This window comes from Paroedura picta, chromosome 16 (assembly GCF_049243985.1).
Source record: "Paroedura picta isolate Pp20150507F chromosome 16, Ppicta_v3.0, whole genome shotgun sequence".
Taxonomy (NCBI): domain Eukaryota; kingdom Metazoa; phylum Chordata; class Lepidosauria; order Squamata; family Gekkonidae; genus Paroedura; species Paroedura picta.
The window spans coordinates 14037941-14060096 of record NC_135384.1 but is presented as its reverse complement, the minus strand read 5'-3'; the positions used below and the strand labels follow the sequence as shown (position 1 = coordinate 14060096).

The window sequence follows — 22156 nt, the reverse complement described above, 5'->3', positions numbered from 1 at the left end:
CTGGCAAAAGGCTCACCAGGCTCTGCTTTAACAAGGCCCATGGGAGTTATCCATTGCCTCCAGTGTGGTTGGTGCAAGGTGCCACTTGTGGAGTCTCACTAGGGCCTCCCCCTGCCTTCTTCCTACATTCCTCATATGTTGGCACACAGGGTTGCTGCTGTTTTGAGCTTGGAGTGTCGCTCTGGACTGTACATTAACAGCTGTAACCTTTCCCATGCTGTGCCAACTCTTCTGCAGGAGTATTGGAGTGGGCCCTAGTGGCTTCAAGGGGCACTGATTGTTTGGGTTAAGCTGCCAGGATGCAGTACTTGGAGTACATGTACTGTGGGAGGCACCACATGGCTTCGTGGACAATCTCTAAGGAGTTGGCCATGCATACTATGGGGTTGGGGTGGCTTACCCATCTATCAACCATAGTTCTTCCACTACAATGGTGGTAGCAATGAAGCAACAATTATTGGGCTATGGCCATGAAGCAAGTAAATGGGAATTTGGGTCACAACCGCATGGTGGCTCAGGTTTTATTCTCAGGTGGGAATGAAGCCTAGTGGGCTTTGTTCTTTTGGCAGTTCACCATGGGATGGTGCCCCAGGATAGCCAGTGCCAGGTGGCCTGGGGTGGGTCCAGGAGGCACCCCAGCTGGACACTTCCCTATGGTGGAAATCCAGAGGCAAGGGGACCCACATTCCCGGCAGGGCTCAAGGTTGCCACTGGATATTTTCTTTTGGTGGGATCCTAGCAGCAAGGCAGCCTGCATTCCCGGTGTGAACCAGGTGAGCTCCAGGGCACCTCGAGGGTATGGGATCCTGTGATCAGCAGACTGTAAACCATGCTCCTACTCCCATGCTGCACGAACACTCCTGTATGATTATAATAAAACTGTGGCCTTATTTAAGCCAACTAAAATCTCTATGTGTTTTCTTTGAGCCCAAAGTGCCCTACTGCAAGTCAAGAATGCTTAGATCCCTACCATTACAAATTATACTTATTAATTATTACAGACTGAATTTATTTTCTGGTCATGTGAGAATATAAAAAACCAGAGGTTCACCAAGCAAGTGCAATTACAGGGTTTCCTGTTGTAGCATTTTATTGCCTGCATACACAATAAGTTAAATTGTGCGACTTCCTATTGCCATTTGAGACCAAGGCCAAAACCATCAATCAGCACTACTATAATTATGAAGGCAAACCCAGACATTACCATTGTTTTCTTGTTAGACAGGAAATTTCCAAGACTCACTAACAAGGAAAAATTGCTCCATAAATTAGCACAGCTTTAATACACAGGTACAGAAGAACAAGAGCTGTTTTTTAATATGCTGCTGTTCTCTAACAGCAGTATCAAAGAAGCTTACCATTACCTTCCCTTTTCCTCTTCGCACAACAGACACCCTTCGAGGTAGGTGAGGCTGAAAAAGCCCTGATATAACTGATGGTTAGAACAGCTCTATCAGTGCTGTGATGACCCCAAGATCACCCAGGGGGCTACATGGAATCGAACTCGGCTTGTCAGATTGGAAGCTGCCACACTTAACCACTACAGCAAGCTCACTCTCTTAGCTGGGAGCTATTTGAGTTTTGTTTACTATAATTTTTAATGCATATGTATCTATAAAGGAGTTTACCACTCATTCCTGAGTTTGATAACCCAGCCCAGCCATATTTCTTTAGATCTCGGAAGCTAAGTAGGATCAACCTGTTTGGATTGCAGACAATCTAGAAATCCCATGCTTGTGGTGCAAAAGCAGGAAAAAGTAAACCAACTTTGTTCATCTTTACTCTTCAAAATCATACGTGGTATCCATAAGGTGATTGTGATTTGAAGGCATCACATACAGGCTATGTTGAGAATGATGGATCCCATATGGACAAGATAGAGAGAGGGACAGAATGGACAAGTTAGATGGATAGAAACTGAATATCACAATTAATCTCTTATCCCTTGTACTTCTCACTTCCACTTCATTTTAGAAGAAAGAGAAAAGTGTATGTATTATAGTGGTGCATTCTATAATTTGGAGGCTTTGGTAGTGGAAGAACTTATTGTTTTGTTTGGGCCTTATTCACATTACTGCTGCTTGCTAATTGCATTGTTCTGATGCTAATGATCCTTGGATGATCAAAAGCTTGTTTTACAAAGTACATATGAAAGAAAACTAGTTTCCGCCAGAGCTTTGTCTAAAATCATTTGCTTATCTGTGAAAAGTCAGAACAAAATAAATACCGAAAGCAGATCATATGACAGCAGACATCTGGGAATCAAGGCAAAGATGACAAGAAAGAAGATGCTGGTACTGTTTCTTCTGTTATCACTGTGCCCAGCAATATGCAAGAAGCATCCCATTCAATGCACTACAGCTGTTGATCTTCTTCCTATTCCTCATGGCTTTTTTCAGCCTGGTGACCTGGTTGTGGGTGCGATTGTTTCTCAAGTCTTCTACCTATATGACACTCCCTCGTTCAAAGAGCAGCCGAAACTCTTGTTCGTTTCTGAACCAATGTAAGAAATTCGCAATTACTCTTTCTAACATTTATTCACTTAGCAAAATCTTCAATTTGTGCCGTATTTGTGAGAAAGGAAGATTGGCTTTTGTCTTGTGGACACAATATCTATAACTTGATGCACAAAAGACAGCAAAGCTGAAGAAAGAGGTAGAGTGAAAAGAAGGAAAAAGGAAAAGAGTTAGCTTATCTGCCCGTATCATGTATTTTAATACTGTAAACATAACAATACGGCTTGTTGCTGAGGCTTGATGAAAACATTATAACTTTTTGTTGCCAAATCTGTCCTGCACTGTTAATTCCCCTTTAGTATTCTTGCTATGATGATGAATGTGAATACTCATAAATAGACCCATTATTTTCCCCACTGACAGAAATCCTGGGGGAGGGAGATACAGTATATCCTTGTAAGATGAAGAGAGATGAATGATGGACTATTCCTCAAGTACAGCCCTATCTTGCATTCTATTTGACCTTACATGTCATGACACAGCCTCCAAGTCAATTCTAAGGCTCATTTTCATTACAAAAATCTCAGTCGGTATTCCAATCTTCCTTTCTCCTGAGTATTTTTTAATGAATTAATAGACCTTCCTGACAAATACATTCTGAGATATATTATTCCGTTATTACACCTTGGTCCCTCTCTTCAGGCAGCACTCTGCCATCCAAATGATTTATTCTTCTCACCAATTTTTTCCTACATGATGGTTTTCCTGATATCTTTATGCTGTTTTCCTCTCATCTGCTGGATTCAGTGAAGCCTCCTCAGCTATACCTTCATTCTCCTACATGGCCTCCTTACATCCCATTACCACACCCTCCGCATTTTCCATGTGACCCGAAATCGCCGTTTTGGCAGCCGTGCATAATGGGCCACTCTGGTACCACCCAAAGGCCTCTTGGCTCTCAGGTTAAAACCCTTCCCGTTGAGTTCTCCCCACCCCCCTTCTCACACCACAAGAGTGGTATCATTTCCAATTCCTTCACAACCATCCTAAAGAAACCTCTTTTCTGTGAAGTCTTGGACATAAATCTGTATTATTTCATATCACCAGAAAACAAACAAGGGGAGAAGAGAGCTGAAAGTTAATTAAATCTGATTTACAGAGTAAAACAGATGACTAGTGAACATTATAAGATAGGATTACAAGTTCAACTATAACCATCCCGAAACATTTTTAAAATTAGCTCAGTGTACTGAGCTTTATCCAATAAAGACATCTTTCTTGTTTCAGTTGCTTCAGTTTACCGGTTAACAAAACAACCCCTTAAATAAAGGCATCTAGTATTTGTCTAATTCAATCTTTGCAGTGCAGAATAATGATGAAATCTAATTTTGTCCTTTTCTCCAGCATTCATGATTCCATTGTAAGCACACAATCCACCATGGTATTTTCCCCCCCATGGCAGGCAGATAAACATTAGCACCTGAAAATAGTGAGCCACTATTAAAAGCACAATTGTAAAGGGTTAGTCTGAAATTATAGAGGTATTGGGTGACAAAGAAGCTCCTCAAAGGAAGAAGGGGTATAAATATAGACAAGTAACGGAAGACACTTTTCTGTTCCTTAGTTTTCAAGCTCATCTGTGACTCTCATTATAGATCAGTACCAAAGAACTACCAGCACAACCTGGCCATGGCTTTTGCTGTCAAGGAGATCAATGGGAATCCCAACATCTTACCAAACATCACTTTGGGCTTCCACATTATCAACAGCTACTATCTGGCAAGGATGACCTATAAAGCCACCCTGAGCTTCCTTTCTTCACTGCCAAAATTTCTCCCCAATTTCAGGTGTGATACCCAGAGCAGCCAGATTGCAGTTATTGGAGGACTGGATTCAGAAGTGTCTGCCAATATGGCCACCACACTCACCATATACAAGATACCACAGGTAGGCCATCCATATATGGGTGCAGCCCACAGAATGGAGTGGAAATTTTAAGCTTTTCATAACAGATTGAATGGTCTTTTCATTTTGTTTGTTTACTTTTTTTCCAGCTCACTTATGGATCATTTACACCAACACTGGTTAACCAATTGCTCCTTTCTTCTATGTATCAAATGGTCCCAAATGAAGCCACTCAATATTTTGGCATTATCAGGTTATTTCATCACTTCAAATGGACATGGATTGTGCTCTTGGTTACAGATGATGACAGTGGGGACAGGTTCTTGCAGATCTTGCTGCCAATGCTTTCTGAGAATGGCATCTGTTTTGACTTCACTATAAGATTACCAAAACATACTTATTTCCAAGATGCGGTGGATGTAATTATGAAGAAGGCAGACTATTTAACTGTTCTTGCTCAAACCACAGCCAATGTGTACTTTGTTTATGGTGAAAACTCATCCATGTTCATTGTGCGACTAATGTTGATTTTAATAACCTTTATTTCATTTCCTCCCCTGCATAAGGTTTGGATTGTCACATGCCACTGGGATTTTGAATCAGTGTCTGCCCAAAGGGTTTGGGATGTAGAAACCTTCCATGGTGCCTTATCTCTTGCAGTTCATTCCAGCCAGCCACCAGGATTCAAAATGTTCCAGCAGTCCATAAGCCCTACCAGGGCAAAAGGAGATGGTTTTATTGAGAACTTCTGGGAGCAGGCATTCGGTTGTTCAATGAGGAATCCACATCTTCATGGGGACAGCAAGAAAATGTGCTCTGGAGAGGAGAAGCTGGATTCTATTCCAGTTGTTTTATTTGAAATGAGCATGACTGGCCATAGCTATAACATCTACAATGCTGTCTATGCGGTGGCACATGCCTTGCATGCCACCTACATATTCAAATCTAAACACAGAACAAGAGAAAAAGGGAAGAGTCTAGTTTTCTGTGATGTGGAACCCTGGCAGGTAATTGCATCTCAGACATGACATCATGAACACACCTTATTTTTTTCCCCACAGCTGACTTCAATTATTTATTCATTACATTTTAAATGTTTAAATGTTTGTGCTACATATCTCCATATCCAGATTTTGAAACAGCATCCCAGACATATACTAGATGCAAGGATTGTCTTATATAACTGTAGGTCATATATCCAAAAAAAAAACAAAAACATGAAACAGTGAAATTGTTATATCAAACAGCAGGGGGAACAAAAGAACAAAACAAATATTCATAGCAGGCAATCTTAACTGTCAGTGAGTGCTCACAGTTCAGGTTCTCTGGATTTTATGTTCACTGGAGAACAGTGTTCATGCATGGAGAAGATCATTATTTAGGAAACATGATATGGTTGTCTCACCCTCTTCTTTCCCTCAGATGCAAGGTTCCCCCCTCCATTTTCTTTGCTTTTCTCACCACTTTTTTCTCTTTCATTGTTTAGTATTTTGATGCTAGCTCAGCCCAGGAACTTCAGAAAATAAACAAGATTAACCTCTTAAACTTATGAAAATGGCACAAATGCTTTAGAACATTTAAAAAAAAATTAAAGTAAAGGGGGAATGGTCAGGTGAAATCAGAGGTAGAATGTCTGAGTTGAATCAAATGTGGTAACTTATATAATCACAAACACCTGATTGTCTTCCAGCAAGTGAAAAATGAAGCTTTTCACACAGTCTTAGAATTTTTGTGTTAGAGGCATCAGTTTCCATGTTTCCTAAATACCTTAGTACACTTTCTTGAGTTTAACTGACTCTTCAGTTTTCAGAAGGCAGGGATACACTACTAAGTTCCCAAATTCCCTCTCTGAACAGTCCAGGGATAACTCCAATCTTTGAGCTATCCCCCTTATCAATGAGGCAAGGAAATTCTTCCCAAAGTGGAGGATCTATTTCTTTTCCTAGTTCAAATGGAGATCTTCCTCAACACTCCCAATTCTCCTTGCCAGCTTTCCCAGTCCTCTCAGTGTGAAAATGTTTTCAGTCAGAGCTAAACTGTTCCAGTTCTATGTTATCTAGGATTCTGTCTCTCTTCTCTCCTCCCTCTGGTAGAAGGGTGGGAGAAGGGGTTGAGGGTGCTGCCATTTTGTTGCTGCCATTGTTATTGTGTTGTGATTGTCCATTTTAATGGGTTTAATGGATTTTTAGAAGGACTTTTGTGAACCGCCATGAGCCTTGTGGTAGTGGCAGTTAATAAATATAATAATAATAATAATGATAATAATAATAACGATAATAATAATAATAATATGTCAGAGCTAAAATGTGTTCTCTTCAGCAGTCAGTCCCCAAGTCTTTCTACTCAACTGATAATAAACCATCAAAATCTTGCCACTCAAGGCTCTTTGTCTTTGTGTGGTATTATCTCCTCCTAATCCTTCCTATGTTCATAAAGCACTTAACAGCTGTTGCAGTACAGTCCAAAATAGCCCATCTTAGCTCACTGGGAGTGTAATGGTTAATAAACAGTAGCCCATCTTTTTCTGCTACAACTATCATGATAGCAAATGTAGATTCCTGCTAGTCACTACTGTTAGTATACTAACAGCTTTTCTGGAACAAGGTAAATTTCTGAACACCTTTCAGAGGCAGATCCACATGGAGTGCATTATATTTGACCAGCCTGCAAATAGTTAAAGAATCAACAATCATGACCAAAGGAAGTCTCTTAAGGAAGGTTCATATATGGTGAACCAGTCATAACTGGGTAAAGAACCTATGAACTTAAAGTGCTATGGGTCTCAATATGGCAAGATACCCTAATGACGACCTACTTTAGAGGGAAATTTTGACCCATACCCAAAAAGGTTAATTCATTAAACTCAATTTTATTTTATTATTAATGAATAGTACTTTCTTCTTGGTGTAGGTCAGGATACTGTACATCCTAGTGTCTATAGAAGATTTTCTGGAGCTTGGAAATTCAAGTAATTGAAAAAGTATTGACTTGTTTCTAATTTCTTGCTTACAAATTATTTCATTTTTTTCTGGTTAATCAGCTGCATATTTTTTTAAGGAGCATCACATTCAACAACAGTGCTGGTGACACAATACAGTTTAATGAAAATAGGGAACTGAAAGGTGTTTTTGATGTGACAAACTGGGTCACTTTCCCAAATGGCTCCTTCATCAGACTAAAAGTTGGAAGATTTGATCCTTGGGCTCCTCCAGGAGAAGAATTGACCATTCATGATGATCAAATTGTGTGGCACAGAACATTTAATCAGGTGGGATATTCACATGTAAAGAACAAAAAACACGTCTTTTTATTTTGTATATATGTAAACCATAGGAGGAGGTTATAGTCAAGTTTTAACTTCAGGGGATGGATCCTGCCAGCATTTTTATTCAAAGTCACCCCATTCACTTCTTTCCCATAATCTGCTTTCCACATGGGTTTTCTGCATGCAGATAACAGAATCCCCAGCATTTCCCATGCTGATAATATTTTTAATGGTAATACAAAATTCACCACATTAAAAACTTAGTTTTTCTCCATAAACTTTATTATAAGCACAATGATATCTTTCTTTGCTCCTGAAAGCTCCTAAATCTTCTCCCTGTTCACTGTGTTTTTCTTTCCTTCCCACTCACCAAGCAACCTTTCTTTCATCTGACCTTCCAACTCTTCTGCTTGTTTATCATTTATTGACTTCTTTATAACCTGGTTTTCTCCCAAATGGGACCCAATGCAGCTGACATCTTTTCTTCTTCTTTTTATCCTTTAGTTGGCAATTGGTGGAGCAGGTTGTCCTCTCAGCCAATATGCTGCTGTAGGTGTCAATGGATTTTTTGCCTGGTTTATAAAATGCTTCCACTTTTGGCAATTGGTGTCAGTAGTATTGGCCATATGGATAGACAATCACTGGTTTCTAAGGTCATCTTCAATCTGTTTAAGCCATGTGTTCTTTGGTGCCAGTCGATGGTTCTTATATTGTTGGTTGTTCTCGCCAGAAGAGTTTATGGGGCTTTCTTCTGGTGTTCATTCTGTAGACATGGCCAAACCCTTGAAGTCTGCAGTTTTGGATTTGCTCTTTAATTTGTGGCTGGTCGTCACATTTTGTCCAAATTGTCTCATTTTGTTTATGATCGCGTAGACGCTCAGAATCTGCCACAGACGTCAGATTTGGAAGGTCTTGAGGTTTGTTTTTTTATGTCAGGTTTTAGTAAAGTTCATGTTTCTGATCCATATAAGAGGATTTGCAGGATTACTTTCTAGAAGAGCCGAACTTTGGTCTTGAGAAAGATATACATCTTTTTCCAGAGGCACCATTTGAGTGTGGCAAATGGTGATGTTGCTTGACCAATCCTATTATGGGCTTCTGTGGTACATGACATTTTCTTTTCTTGCACCAATGAGCTTAAGCATTTAAATTCTTTGATTTGCTCTATTTGGTTTCCATTGAGGTATACATTTGTCAATGATCCATCTGTTGATATTACTTTGGGTGATGCAGGTAATATCACAGAAGATGTTATAGCCATTGCATATATAATGGCAAATATGGCACTATAATCAGCAAACATTAGATCTGCAAGGAATTTGTTTTGGCCATGTTGAACTCCAAATCTATTATTGAATGCTTTCCCCATAATGGTGTCAACTACAACATTAAAATTCAGTGGAGAAGCCACATCTCCTTGGCACACACCAGCCTGGATGGTGAACTCCACTGATAGCTTACATAATACTTTTTTTCCTTCCCTATTAAGTAGATTAGAGAAAGACAAGTCCCATGTGAAACCAATGAGCTTTCATGCCTCTAAGATTTTAACCGAGGTTTCCTGGATTTTCCTTCTTAGATAGTCAGGCTGGCATAGTAGCTAAATTTGTTTGTCTTTTATCTGGAGAACTGGCTTTGATGTCCCACTTTTCCACAAGTAGCCAGCTGGGTGACCCTGGGCCAGTCACAATTCTCACACCTTTCTCAGCCTTACCTATCTGACAGTGTGTCTGTTGTGCAGAAATGAAGGGATGGTGACTATAAGCCACTTAGAGACTCCTTAGGGTAGTAAAAACTGGAGTACAAACCCAGCTCTTTTTCTTCTCCAACACTCTAATAGAGTGTTTCATTGTTAACAGCACAGATTGTGCTCATCTGAGGTTCTCAGGGTCATGTTGTGGGTGCCAATCTCCCTTTCTGCTTCTGTACAGGTTCTACCACTCTCTGTGTGCAATGACCACTGTCTTCCCGGCTTCAGCCAAAAAGAGAAGGAGGGAAAGGAATTTTGCTGCTATGATTGTGTTCCATGTCCAGATGGGATGATTGCTGAGCAGATAGGTAGGAAAGAGAATGAACAGAAATGTCAAACATTATATTATATTGAGATAAATCTAACATCCATTATCATTGGCTTAGAGAAGGCCACTGGTATCCCACCCAAGTGTCTAGAGGCATCCTGGGGTCCACCAGGTTACACCACCTGGGGTCCCAAGAGGAAGCACACACTTCCCTTGGCCCCACCCCAGGCTACCCAGCACTGTAAACCCTGGGGTGCCAAGGAGAGGCACATACCAGCTTCTTGGTTCCACCCAAGGTTATGTGACACTGTGAGCCCCATGACTCCCCAGCTTCGTCACCCCTGCTTGCAGACCCCAGAAGGAGGCCCCAAACCTGGGGAGTCAGAAGGACAGACCAAACATCCCCAAACCGACTCCATCCCATGCCAAATCACCAGCTGTGATGAAATGCAATTCAAAGACATTTTACAGTGGCCATTCATACATAAACATATTAGCCAATGAAGCAGAGTGGGTGGGAGGGAAGCTCTTCTGGTGGCAGCGCTGGTGCAGGAGGTTGGACCCCTAGCATGTCATGCCTCCTTGTTGACATCATGGGCATTCTGCATGAATTCCATGCCCATGCATTGCACCATCAGGGATCTCATCCAAGCGTGTTTTTCGGCCTCCTGCTCCTATGTAGCATCAATGGGGGCTGCAGGAAATTCATTGCTGCTTTTTTGTGATTTGAACATAAGAACCCTCTGTCAGAATGGTATAAGCTTGATCATCACTGCTGTCCCATTGTTCAATATGGTGATGCTGTTCAAGATTATTCACCGTAGTAGTCATATAGGTTACTATTATTGTAGCCTATAACTGGAAATTCCGCTGTAGTATTTCTATGTTAGGTTTTTATTATTCCAACAACTGAAGAAACTGAACTCTCGTAATCATTATAAGACATATATATCTTATGTATAATTATATATAATTATATATAATGTATAGATTATATATAAGGTATAATTTCATGAAAAATTTGAGGGATTATAAGATCATGTATATCTGAGGTACCAGCTTTCTGAAAATGTTCCCCAGTGAGATCTTGGGTCGAGCACAGCAAATCAGCTGAGGATCCCTGGCCCTAAGCAAATCCACCTGGCCTCAACAAGAGCCAGGGCATTTTTGGGCTTGATCCCTGCTTCTCTGAGCTCTGCAGGGACTGCAATATAGAGATCTTCTGCTGTGCCTATGGTTGAATAAACAGAAAGAAATTTCCAAGCTGGCGATGGCAAAAAGCTTTAGTCAGAATGAGTTCCTAGGTATAAAACCTCGTTTGTGTATTTTACTTCCTCAGTAAACTTATTTCTTAACTGGTTTTTTTTTTTCAGGGATACAAACAAAGTCTTCAACCCACTACCTAATTCTTATATTTTATATATCTTATACTTTATATTTTAAGCCATATAATTTGGGTCTATTAGTATCAAAGGTCCATAAAGGTTCTTATCTGTAAGCCACCAGAGATAGTTTATTGTGAGAGGTGATATGTAATTCTAGAAATAAATAAACAAACAAATAAATGGTCCAATTGAGAGGCTGGAGAGGATTGTCTCTGATCCTCTCCATAGAATGTATGCCTTCTTCTCTCTTGGGATTGTACCTGAAAGTCAACACTGGACAACACTTTCACTAGGATGTGGGAGATGGAATTCCATTCAGGAATGTTAGGGTTATACACTAGGGCAGGGGTAGTCAACCAGTGGTCCTCCAGATGTTCATGGACTACAATTCCCATGAGCATTTGCTGGCAGGGACTCTTGAGAATTGTAGTCCATGAACATCTGGAGGACCACAGGTAGACTAACCCTGCCATAGGGAATGTAAGGCCTTGAAACCTCAGAGCTACCCTGCACTGAGGGTGAAGTGGCTAAAGGCACTGAGTGAGAAAATCTTCACAGAAGCCTAGGCCTGGAATGATAGAGCCTCAAGGAAGCTGGATATCGGTAGTAGTGGATAAGCAGGTTGTACCCCAGGAATCAAGCCTAGGAATGTATTTTTTACTGCATGTGTAGTAAGCAATTACTCTGATTCTTAGCTGTCCCCTAAGTATTTGGTATATAATCAAGAGTTTCCAATAAGATTGGAAAATTGGATGGAGAAGCAAAATTTTAAAAAGTGAATTCAGAGAAAATGTTTGGGATACCCAATAAATCAAAAACCAACATTGTCCATTTGTTTTAGAATCTGGAAATAATTCAACAAACTCTCTTTCCCTCTTTCCAGATATGGATAGCTGTGTTGTCTGTCCTCCAGGTGACTATTCGAATTCCAAAAAAAATCAATGTGTCCCCAAGGATATAAGCTTCCTTTCTTATGAAGAACCCATAGGTATCATCTTAGCAACCATGGCTATTTCTTTCTCCCTGGTCACTGCTTTGGTACTTAAAATGTTTGTGAAGCACCAGGACACCCCCATAGTCAAAGCCAACAACCGCAGTTTGACCTATCTTCTTCTTATCTCCCTTGCTCATTGCTTCCTCTCTGCCTTGCTTTTCATTGGTCAGCCTGGAAAAATGACCTGCCTTCTCCGACAAACAAGTTTTGGTATAATATTCTCAGTAGCTATTTCGAGTGTCCTGGCCAAAACCATCACTGTGGTTCTGGCCTTTGTGGCTACCAAACCTGGCTCATGGCTAAGGCCATTGGTGGGGAAAAGACAGGCATATTCTCTTGTCCTTTTTTGCTCCCTTATTCAAGTAGGCATTTGTGTTCTTTGGATCAGTACTTCCTCTCCATTCCCAGATAAGGACCTGCATTCACTGAAAGAGACAATCATACTGGAATGCAATGAGGGCTCAGCTGCCATGTTTTTCTGTGTCCTGGGCTACATGGGCTTCCTAGCTGCAGTCAGCTTCATGGTGGCTTTCATTGCCAGGAAATTGCCTGACAGTTTCAATGAGGCCAAGTTTATCACTTTCAGCATGTTGCTCTTTTGCAGTGTTTGGCTGTCTTTTATTCCAAGCTACCTGAGCACCAAAGGGAAATCCATGGTGGCTGTGGAGATCTTCTCCATCTTAATCTCTAGTGCTGGCTTACTTGGTTGCATTTTTCTTCCCAAATGTTATATCATTGTTCTGAGGCCTGACTTAAACAACAGATTGCTGCTTGTAAAGAAGAAATATTGATAAAATATGTTATTCTATGTATTATTTAATGTACACTCTCTGAAAGTTCCACAGATCTACAATTCCTAAGTTTATGTATCCAAATTGTTGGCATTTGAACAGGCAGCACAAGGTAGAAAACTTTGAATCATGATACATAATAATGTTCAAGCCAGTGATAGGTTTTCACTATTTGAATGGCTCACAGGATGGTTGCCAGATTTTTCTATATTCCATCTATTTTTCTACTATGCCATCATCATATGTGGTTTTCTTATTAGTACTTGTTGTTTTATTCAATCACTATGGTTATTATGCCGTAAACCGACACAATGCTGGATTATTTTAGATCAGCTGCCCTATGCTCTCAAACAACTTGAAAATTATAAAAATAAAAAGGTGAGATGTAAATACTATGTAGTCTCTGCTGTTCGCTGTTGGGCACACACAGCCAACGAGTAGGCCAAAAGGTCAGTCTCTGGAATATAACCAAAAAAACTTGTTTTCCTGCAACGGGCTGATCACGGGAAATTCCAACCAAAGTCCATAACAACACATAATCTTAAAATATGATAAAAATGGAATGTCCTCTATGTCCTTCAACATGCTCAGTAAAGTTTCTATTGATCTGTAAACTGAATTAAAAGCTAGCTGCTGAAGGAAAAGAGCAGAGACCTAGCACTGAGACCAAAACTTTGTGTCCATCATTACTTCACCCCACCAAAAGCCTAGAACCCAGCTGCAGCTTCTTTATCCTCAACTTCCTGCAGTGTAACCTTGGAGAAGCCAGCCCCACTCCTTACGAAGACTATTCACCAAGTGGGTTGCCAGCTGACCAAGAGAACATGAGAGAGGCATGATCGATCAGTCCAGCCCTCTGTGTCACACAATCACAAAATCTCAGGGATCATCAAGAAATCGCCCAGTAGGGCCAGAACTCCAGAAGCCCTCTCACTGTTGCCCCCCAAGTACCAAGAACATCACTACCCCATTCATAAGAACAAAAAAGGTGCCATGCTAGATCAGGCCAGTGGCCCATCCAGTCCACCAATCTATGTCACACATTGCCCAAATCTCAAAGGCCACCAGGAGCCCTTACATCACACAGGGAAAGCCATGTGAATTACAAATCCCCAGATTCCCTGTGCCAGGAACCAACCAATGGGAAAGTGCTTCTGGAGTTCTGGCCCTGCTGGTGGGCTTCCTGATGGCCCCTGGGTTCTGGCCAGACGTCTTCCCCAGCAGGCATCTCTAGCAATGTGTGAAAGTCAAATGTAGGTGTGGGTGAGGTCAGTCTAATAATATGTCAATTATGATGACACAGAAAGTGGCCTGATAACACAACTTCCTGTGATGTGGGGTGGGAGTGATCTCTTGATGTTACATCCAGCGGTAATATCTGCATGATGTCACTGCTAATGAGTATCTGCTCATTAGCTATTTAGAAAGTCTACAGAATTTGCCACAAGGCCAGCTTGAATCATTCTTGTGGCCAATGCAAAGGTGGCAACCCTGTGTGTCACAAATTTATCCATATTGCGATGCAAACACCGTTCTTTATTATGAGCTGAAGAAAATGTCCCCAGAATAATTTTATCTAGAATTTTTCTCCTTGGATCTGTGTAAAGTGAACATTCCATTAGAAAGTGTGGAAGATCTTCAACTACTGGGATCCCACAGAGACATTGTGAAAGAGGACTTTGAGCATATCTCCTGGTGAAAACAGAAGAGGGCATTGACTGAAATCTCTGGGCTGAAAACTTTATCCTTAGTTTCTTCACATTTTTATTAACCAGATTCAGGGCTCTGTTGTGATCCTTTTTTTAAAGGTATTAAACCACGGAGCGCACCTCGACTGCACAATTAAAAATCTGTCAAATTTTGCATCCTGGAGGATAACCCATTCTCTTAGGTCTTTATTATTTCCTAGTTCTGCTAATATGTCATCTGGGACAGTGTAACATGAAATAATGTCATCTATGAAGGCAGAAAGCTTCTATAGCAGAGTCAAAGAACAGATGGCTAAAAGAGTCTTTAGTAGACAGTATATTTTTGTTCCACCATTTTAGCAGGAGTAGATGAGTGTGGGCCCTAAAAGCAGGAAGTCCAAGCTCTGCCCTCATCAAAGCAGCTGGGCCCCCTTTGGTAAGAGCTAAGACATGTTTTGTAAAGGTGTTCTGAATGGATTCTAAGCCACTGAGTGCTTGCTCCTTCCTACCCCAAACATAGATGCCATACAGTAAGCTAGATACCATTTTATATGCAAACAGTTTGATAGTTGGGTCTATGTGGCTACCCCCCGCCCCCTTTTATGGTAAAATCTCATGATTGCTCCCAAGGTCTTTATTGCTGAGGCTTTTAAGGATGTTATGTGGGTATTCCATTATAGGGTCTCAGAGAATGTAACTCCTAAGAACTTTAATTATTTACATTGCTCGATTTGGGTTCCCTGTATACTCTAAGTTAATCTTGTTGTTTTTCTTCTAAAGACAATGACTTTTGTTTTTTGGTAGTTGATGGTTAGAGCTTCCTCCTGCAATAATTGCCCAATCTACCCAGCAGCCTACTTGGTCCAACTCTGGTCAGAGACAGAAAGGCCATATCAGTCACATAAAGCTAGACTGAGATTTTCTGCTGGCCTATAGAGAGTGCCACAAATTGTGGACAGACTAGTCTCTGAACTATATAAAATTAATAAACAGATTAAATAGCAAAGGAGCCAGGACATCATTGTTTGACTCCTTTTTTAATTGGGATAGCCTTTGTTAAAGATCCTGATGGTCCCATTTTAATGTCTGCCAATGTGTCAGAGTGTAATTGATGCAAAAGGTACAAAAGAAGATTATCCAAATGTGTCCTGCCTAGTTTCTGTGATAGCCTCTGCCTCTCAACTGAATCAAAGGCTGATTCTTAAATCAACAAAAGCCACATATAAAGCTTTGGTTGGATCATTCATTCCAGAAGCTGCCGGATGGTAAAGAGTTTTGTAGTGATCTAATGTGGAATGTCCTTTTTTGAAGATTACATTATTTTTATCAACCCAGTCTTCCAGCTTTTAAAGTAAAAAAATTGCCATAGATCTTAGATGTTTAGTAAGCTAACTGGACGGTAATTATGTGGGTCTGTTTTATCCCTTTTTTATGTATTGGGACAGCAATACAGACTTCCCACTCAAACATATAATGATATATGTTTTTATTTGTGCTGTCAAAGCTTTTACCCCATTCATAAATATGAAAAAATCATATATTTAAGTTAACCATTTAGACAAGAATCTGATTCTTTAAAAAAATGTTTTGACCCTTAATTAACTATCCAAACTGAGTATTATGTATGTTTTTAAACCTCATAAGGGTTCTGATCTAATTGTTAAAACTTGTTACATAAGGAGCCAGCTTGGTGTAGTGGTTAGGAGTGCGTACTTCTAAACTGGCGAGCTGGGTTTGATTCTGTGCTCCCCCATATGCAGCCAGATGGGTGACCTTGTGCTCTCCACAGTACTGATAAAGCTGTTCTGACCAAGCAGTGATATCAGGGCTCTCTCAGCCTCACCCACCTCACAGGGTGCCTGTTGTGTGGAGAGGAAAGAGAAGGCAACTGTAAGCCGCTTTGAGATTCCTTTGGGCAGAAAAAAGCAGCTTGTAAGAACCAACTCTTTTTCTTCTCTTCTTTGAATTTCAATGTTTGGACACACTCCAGCCCAAGTTAGGTAATTTTAGACTGATTTCAATAGGTGAATACAATATGTTCTCTACTAAAGGCTTGCGATTTCTCAGCATTTTTCTTTATTTTAGTCATTTCATATAATTACATAACAAGATTTACCATTCGTGTTCTTTAGGCAAAGGACTCCATCATTGATATATACAGATCTGGTGATGGAGAATCTTACAGTCATCTCTGAATTTATCCTCCTGGGGTTCACCACTGGATTTGAGATCCAGCCTTTTCTTTTTGTGGTCTTCTTCCTCACTTACATATTAACAGTCCTGGAGAATCTCATCATTATCTCATTAATTAAAAATAATCAGAACCTTCACAAGCCAATGTACTTCTTCTTGGGAAACCTCTCTTTCTTGGAAATCTGCTATATCAGTGTCACACTTCCAAAACTGCTGGTAGACTTCTGGTCAAAGAGTAAAATAATCTCCTTCCAGAGTTGCATGGCACAACTTTACTTCTTCATCTCCCTTATGTGTACTGAATGTGTCCTCCTGGCTGTCATGGCATATGACCGCTATGTAGCCATATGCAATCCACTTTGTTATCCAGTCATCATGACCCATCGTTTGTGCTTCCAGCTAGGTTTGCTCTCCTGGGTGTGTGGCTTTTCTATCTCTTTAGTCAAGGTCACCTTTATCTCTAGACTCAGCTTCTGTGGCCCTGGAGTCATCAATCACTTTTTTTGTGACATCTCTCCTGTACTTAACCTCTCCTGCACTGATATGTCAGTGGCTGAGCTGGTGGATTTCCTTTTGGCCTTGGTCATCCTCTTAATCCCACTCTTGATCACTGTCCTGTCCTACTTGTTCATCATTATTTCAATTTTTCATATTTCTACAACTCAAGGAAAGAAGAAAGCCTTCTCAACCTGTGCCTCCCATCTTACCGTGGTCATCATCTTCTTCTCAACAACAGTCTTCATGTATGCTCGGCCCAGAAAAATTCACCCCTTTAATCTCAACAAAATTGTGTCCATCTTCTATGCCGTGATCACGCCAGCTCTCAATCCTCTCATCTATTGTTTGAGAAATGGAGAAGTGAAAGAAGCACTACGAAGAAATTTACGTAGGAGGCTTCGAGTTAGATAAGCTACTGAAGGTTGGTGTTCAGACGGCTATCAAGGAGCCAGATGAGAGCAGAAACTGATGTTTTCTTCACAGTATTTGGTCTCTGTATACAAGGGTGGATACTGGGGGGCATACCATGCAATAAAATTATGAAGAGAGAGTGATTTAAAAACCAAATAGATTTATTGTATACAAAATAAAATGAGTACAAATGTAAAGAACCTAGGTTAAGCATCTGATTTCCTGTAATTGCAGTTACACACCAGCAAGAGTTCTTTATCAGATTTTGCACCTAAAATATTGGAAACATATACTGATAATGAAGTCACTTACGGTGATCCCAATAAATAAAATTTCCAACATCTTTCTTCATTGATCACATTTTCCAGGTGAAGAGTTGCTTTGTTTCCTTAAATTGCAGTCTGCCCCACTGACTTCTATGGATTGGGGTTCTTTAGGACAATTAAACCTTTCTCAGCTGCCCCTCCCCCTAATTTTGTTTGCAAGTGGAACTAGAAATGTACTGAAGTGGCCAAACCCATTTCAAATCTCAAGGAGTTGATTAAAAATAATAATTAAGGGTTTCAGGGTAATTCAGTTATTGGGTTTAATCATATCTGCATGATGCACATTCAACAGTAGCTGATCTTAGAATGATAACTATAGGGGGTATCAGATTGTTTGGCCTGGGTTAAAGGCATTTGGGTTGCGAATTCATCGCAGCTGGCAGTTTGGCATGGGATGGAGCCTGTTTGTGGAGAATTCAGTCTGCCCATAGGATTCCCCAGGTTAGAGGCCTCCATAAGATGTGGGGGGTCTGAAAATGGGCACTGACTTAGCAGCGATGGCTTGGGGCTCACAGTGTAAGGTGGCTTGGGGTGGGCCAAAGGGAGGTTGCATCCTCCCTTAGCACTCCAGGTGGACACTTCCCTTCGAAAGAAGCTCAGCAGCAAGGGGATCCACATTCCAGCAGGGGACTGGTGCAGACTCCCAAGGGCGCCATTGCAGTCCATGTTCTTGTGGTTGGCAGACTACAAACTCAGGCTTCCTCTCCCAATGTGCCAACACTCATTTTGTTGTTAATAATGCTGTGGCCTTATTTAAGCCAAAGAACTTGCATGCATGAAGCCCAGAATGCGCTCCTGCTAGTCAAGGCAGATGTGGTAGCAATGATAGCCGCAGAAGCATTAATATTTTAGACTGGTGAAGGATTTCTGGAATTCCAGCATGCATCTCAACACATTTCCTTCTATATCATGCAAACTTCAGTTTCCAAGTATATCTTCTTCACAATGTTAGTTGGTTTGCTACAACTCTTTCAGCTTTTGGTTATGTACACAAAATATCTTTGGTAGAATAAAATCAACATATTCAAACTATCTGTAGGAACTGTTAAGGAGTGAAATTATACAGCATGACAAAGTTTTGAACTGTCCAGGACTACATCAAGGATCAGGGTAACAGAAATTCAGAAGAAACTTTGAATAAAGCTAAACATCTTTGATATTAGATATTTGAGCTCTAGACAGGGATATGCTAAATAAATGAATGAATGAATGAATGAATGAATGAATGAATGAATGAATAAGACAGTTTCAAAATCAAATTTCCTTAAGCTTTGATATGTATCTCGCTAAAAACCTCCAACCATACAACAAAACTGGTCTTTCGGGAAGGGGAGGGTATAATCCCAGCAGGAAGGAATAAGTCCTCTCTCGCTCTCTCCTTGTAACTATACATTTTATCTTCTCTGTCCATCATTTCCTGCCATGATTATGACATTTGAACATTTCTCTGACTTACAAATGGCTTTAAAAGGCAGAGATGGGAAGAAAAGATTTGTGATTACAAGAAAGATGTATGAAAAGCCTTTCACACTGGTGATTATTCCCCTTCCTTTCTCAAACGTGAGGATTTGTTACTTAGGAAGGATAAAGAACCTGGCAACAAGGGCTGGGAGGGGGTGGTAGAGATGATCAGCATTTCAAATTTGGTTCAGATTTGGGGAGATTTGAGCCTGACTCAAAGTCTTTATAAATAGGATGGACTGTATTAATGCCCTCTAAGATGACAAATCACTAATTTTTTATTTTTTTTATTTATCATACTTTTATTTTTATTTATTTTTATTTATCATACTTTTATTTTTATTTATTTTTATTTATCATACTTTTTATTTTTATTTATTTTTATTTATCATACTTTTTATTTTATTTTATTTTATTTTATTTTATTTTATTTTATTTTATTTTATTTTATTTTATTTTATTTTATTTTATTTTATTTTATTTTATTTTATTTTTATCATACTTTTTTATTTATCATACATAATCGTATGTAGATCCATACATGCTTATTTCCATATATATACTAACTTCTTGTCTTCTTCCTCTAGTATTAATCATAAGATCGGCCAGTACCATAAGCCTACCAGCCACATTTGCGAGGCAGGGGAAGGTGTCGTTGAAGAGAAAGGTCTCACCAGGAGCCAGGCATGGTGGGAATCAGCTGCTGTAAGATGCACAATTGCACACTAGGGGTGGGCAGGGCACAGCCCAGGGCCTGGCTATTTGAGGCAGCACACACTGAGTGCCAACCTCTCCACCAGGCCGCACCAGCTGTTGTTTCTGTGCCTATGTGTGGAGGCATTACCAGAAACAGGGGACTCCTAAGAGACTTTGCACATGCCAGGCAGGAGCATCCTCCTAAGGGTGGGGGCAATCACCTGGCATGGCTGGCAGCCAGGATGGGATCCAACTGAGGCTGATGCCTGTGGGTTTTCTTCTAGACTATGCCTTTCCAGGTTTTCAGCAGGCCTGATGGGAAGGGGGAGCTTGAATCATGTGTTGCTCAGACTCCACAGGTATGCCTGCTTTGGGTATCCCTTTCTCACTGTCCTAGGGTCAGATGGAGTGGGGGAGAGGGTCATTGGATCCGCCCAGGGGGAGCATTGCCTCCGCTCATTTGCATGATTATATATCTGTGGCCTTTATCCAAAAAGTATATGGTGTCTGTCTTCTCTGTCTACTCTTCCCTTGCCCTGCAGTGAAATTTGTAGCTTTCCCTCCAATGACTACATGTTCTTGTAAAGAATCTGATGAAGGTCTTTTGATCTCTACCTTCCAGTGAAGATCTTTCTATGCAAGACCTTTTGTAAGGCCTTTTTAACCTCCTGATTCCTCAGGGTGTATATCAGTGGGTTCAAAACTGGGGTAACTGTACTGTATATGATAGTTACAAGCATTTCCCTTTGAGCCACAGTACCTATGGAGGGAAGCATGTAGTTGAAAAACACCGGTACATAGAGCAAAGCCACCACTGTCAGATGGGACCCGCAGGTAGAGAAGGCCTTTTGCCTCCCCTTTTGTGAATGGACTTTGAAAAGGAGGAAAATGATAATGTAGAAATAGGAGAGTAGTATGACCACAAAAGGGGCCATGGCAACACAGCTGGTGACAGTATTCAGAAGCATGAGATTGAGATGAGTGCTGCCACAGGCTAGTTTCAGCAGTGGTTTGATTTCACAAAAGTAGTGCTCAACTTGATTTGGTCCACAGAAGGGAAGGCGAGCTGTCATCACCAAATGCATGAGGGCATGAAAGAAACCGGTGGTCCACGTGACTGCTGCCAAGATCAGACAGACCTCCTTTCTCATAATTATGCTGTAACGCAATGGATTGCATATAGCAACATAGCGGTCATATGCCGTGACGCCAAGAAGGATGACCTCAGTGCTGCCCAAGAAGTGGAAAAAGTGGAGCTGAGTCATGCAACCACTAAAGGAAATGGTTTGCAGCTTGACTAGAAAGCCAGCTAGCATCTTTGGAATGGTTACTGTGGAATAAAAAATATCCAGGCAGGAAAGATTCCCAAGGAAAAAATACATAGGAGTGTGCAGCTGTGGTTCGCTTATTGCTACAGCCACGATGGCACCATTCCCTAGTAGAGTGGTTAAGTACAATAGCAGAAAGAGAGTGAAGAGTGTCTTCTGAAGCTCCCAGAGGTTGGTCAGGCCGATCAAGATGAACTCACTCACCTCCGTTTGGTTCTCCATTGTTGACAGTGTGAAATAATGAACAGTGTATCTGCAAGGCAGGAGGAAATTTACACAACAAGACTTAAGGGAGACAGACATCACAAAAGACAATTTAAATGTTCTAAGCCTAAATCTATACCCAACTACAATGGTATTTAGCTTTTTGAGCCACTCCTTGTATTTATTGATGACTGTTTCTTTTTAAATATGGAGAATTACTTTCAGGATAGACAAAATAAAATACGTGCTTACACAGAGAGTGATTAAGATGTAGGATTCTCAGCCAGGGGATGTAGTGATGGCCTCAGGAACAGAAATTATCTAACTTTTCAAATGCTGGGAAAGGACATCTCAGTGGTTAAGCGTGTGATATATGAAAAACATCTCTACCTGAAGACCTAAGCATTTGCCTAAGAGACACTGCTTGTCAAAAGAGAAGATTAGAGAGATTCATTGAGGATAGATATATAAGTGGCTAGATACTAGCCATGGCAACTGAAGGGATCCTCCACATTCAGGGACAATAAACTTCTGAAC

The 22156-nt window shown here is 40.6% G+C and overlaps 3 protein-coding genes across 3 annotated transcripts; 2 read left to right on the top strand and 1 right to left on the bottom strand.

Annotated features, from left to right (window-relative positions):
• The first annotated feature begins 430 nt into the window (after nucleotides 1-430).
• Nucleotides 431-12814, top strand: LOC143825395 (vomeronasal type-2 receptor 26-like). Its single transcript, XM_077313424.1, has 6 exons — nucleotides 431-531; nucleotides 4112-4403; nucleotides 4511-5368; nucleotides 7402-7629; nucleotides 9558-9684; nucleotides 11913-12814. The coding sequence occupies exons 1-6, from the start codon at nucleotides 431-433 to the stop codon at nucleotides 12812-12814; spliced, it is 2508 nt and encodes an 835-aa protein (XP_077169539.1).
• Nucleotides 12815-16671: 3857 nt separating this feature from the next.
• LOC143825891 (olfactory receptor 6B1-like) lies at nucleotides 16672-17604 on the top strand. The gene has a single exon (XM_077314292.1). It carries the CDS (start codon nucleotides 16672-16674, stop codon nucleotides 17602-17604), a length of 933 nt encoding a protein of 310 aa, XP_077170407.1.
• Nucleotides 17605-20698: 3094 nt separating this feature from the next.
• LOC143826275 (olfactory receptor 12D1-like) lies at nucleotides 20699-21637 on the bottom strand. The gene has a single exon (XM_077314991.1). The coding sequence runs from the start codon at nucleotides 21635-21637 to the stop codon at nucleotides 20699-20701; it is 939 nt and encodes a 312-aa protein (XP_077171106.1).
• Nucleotides 21638-22156: the final 519 nt, after the last annotated feature.

Coding starts and splice junctions, on each gene's coding strand:
- LOC143825395 (XM_077313424.1), top strand. CDS start 431: ATGGTGGTAGCAATGAAGCAACAATTATTGGGCTATGGCCATGAAGCA. Junction 532..4,111: donor GGCTCAGGTTTTATTCTCAG/GTGGGAATGAAG, acceptor CTCTCATTATAG/ATCAGTACCAAAGAACTACC. Junction 7,630..9,557: donor GGCACAGAACATTTAATCAG/GTGGGATATTCA, acceptor GCTTCTGTACAG/GTTCTACCACTCTCTGTGTG.
- LOC143825891 (XM_077314292.1), top strand. CDS start 16,672: ATGGAGAATCTTACAGTCATCTCTGAATTTATCCTCCTGGGGTTCACC.
- LOC143826275 (XM_077314991.1), bottom strand. CDS start 21,637: ATGGAGAACCAAACGGAGGTGAGTGAGTTCATCTTGATCGGCCTGACC.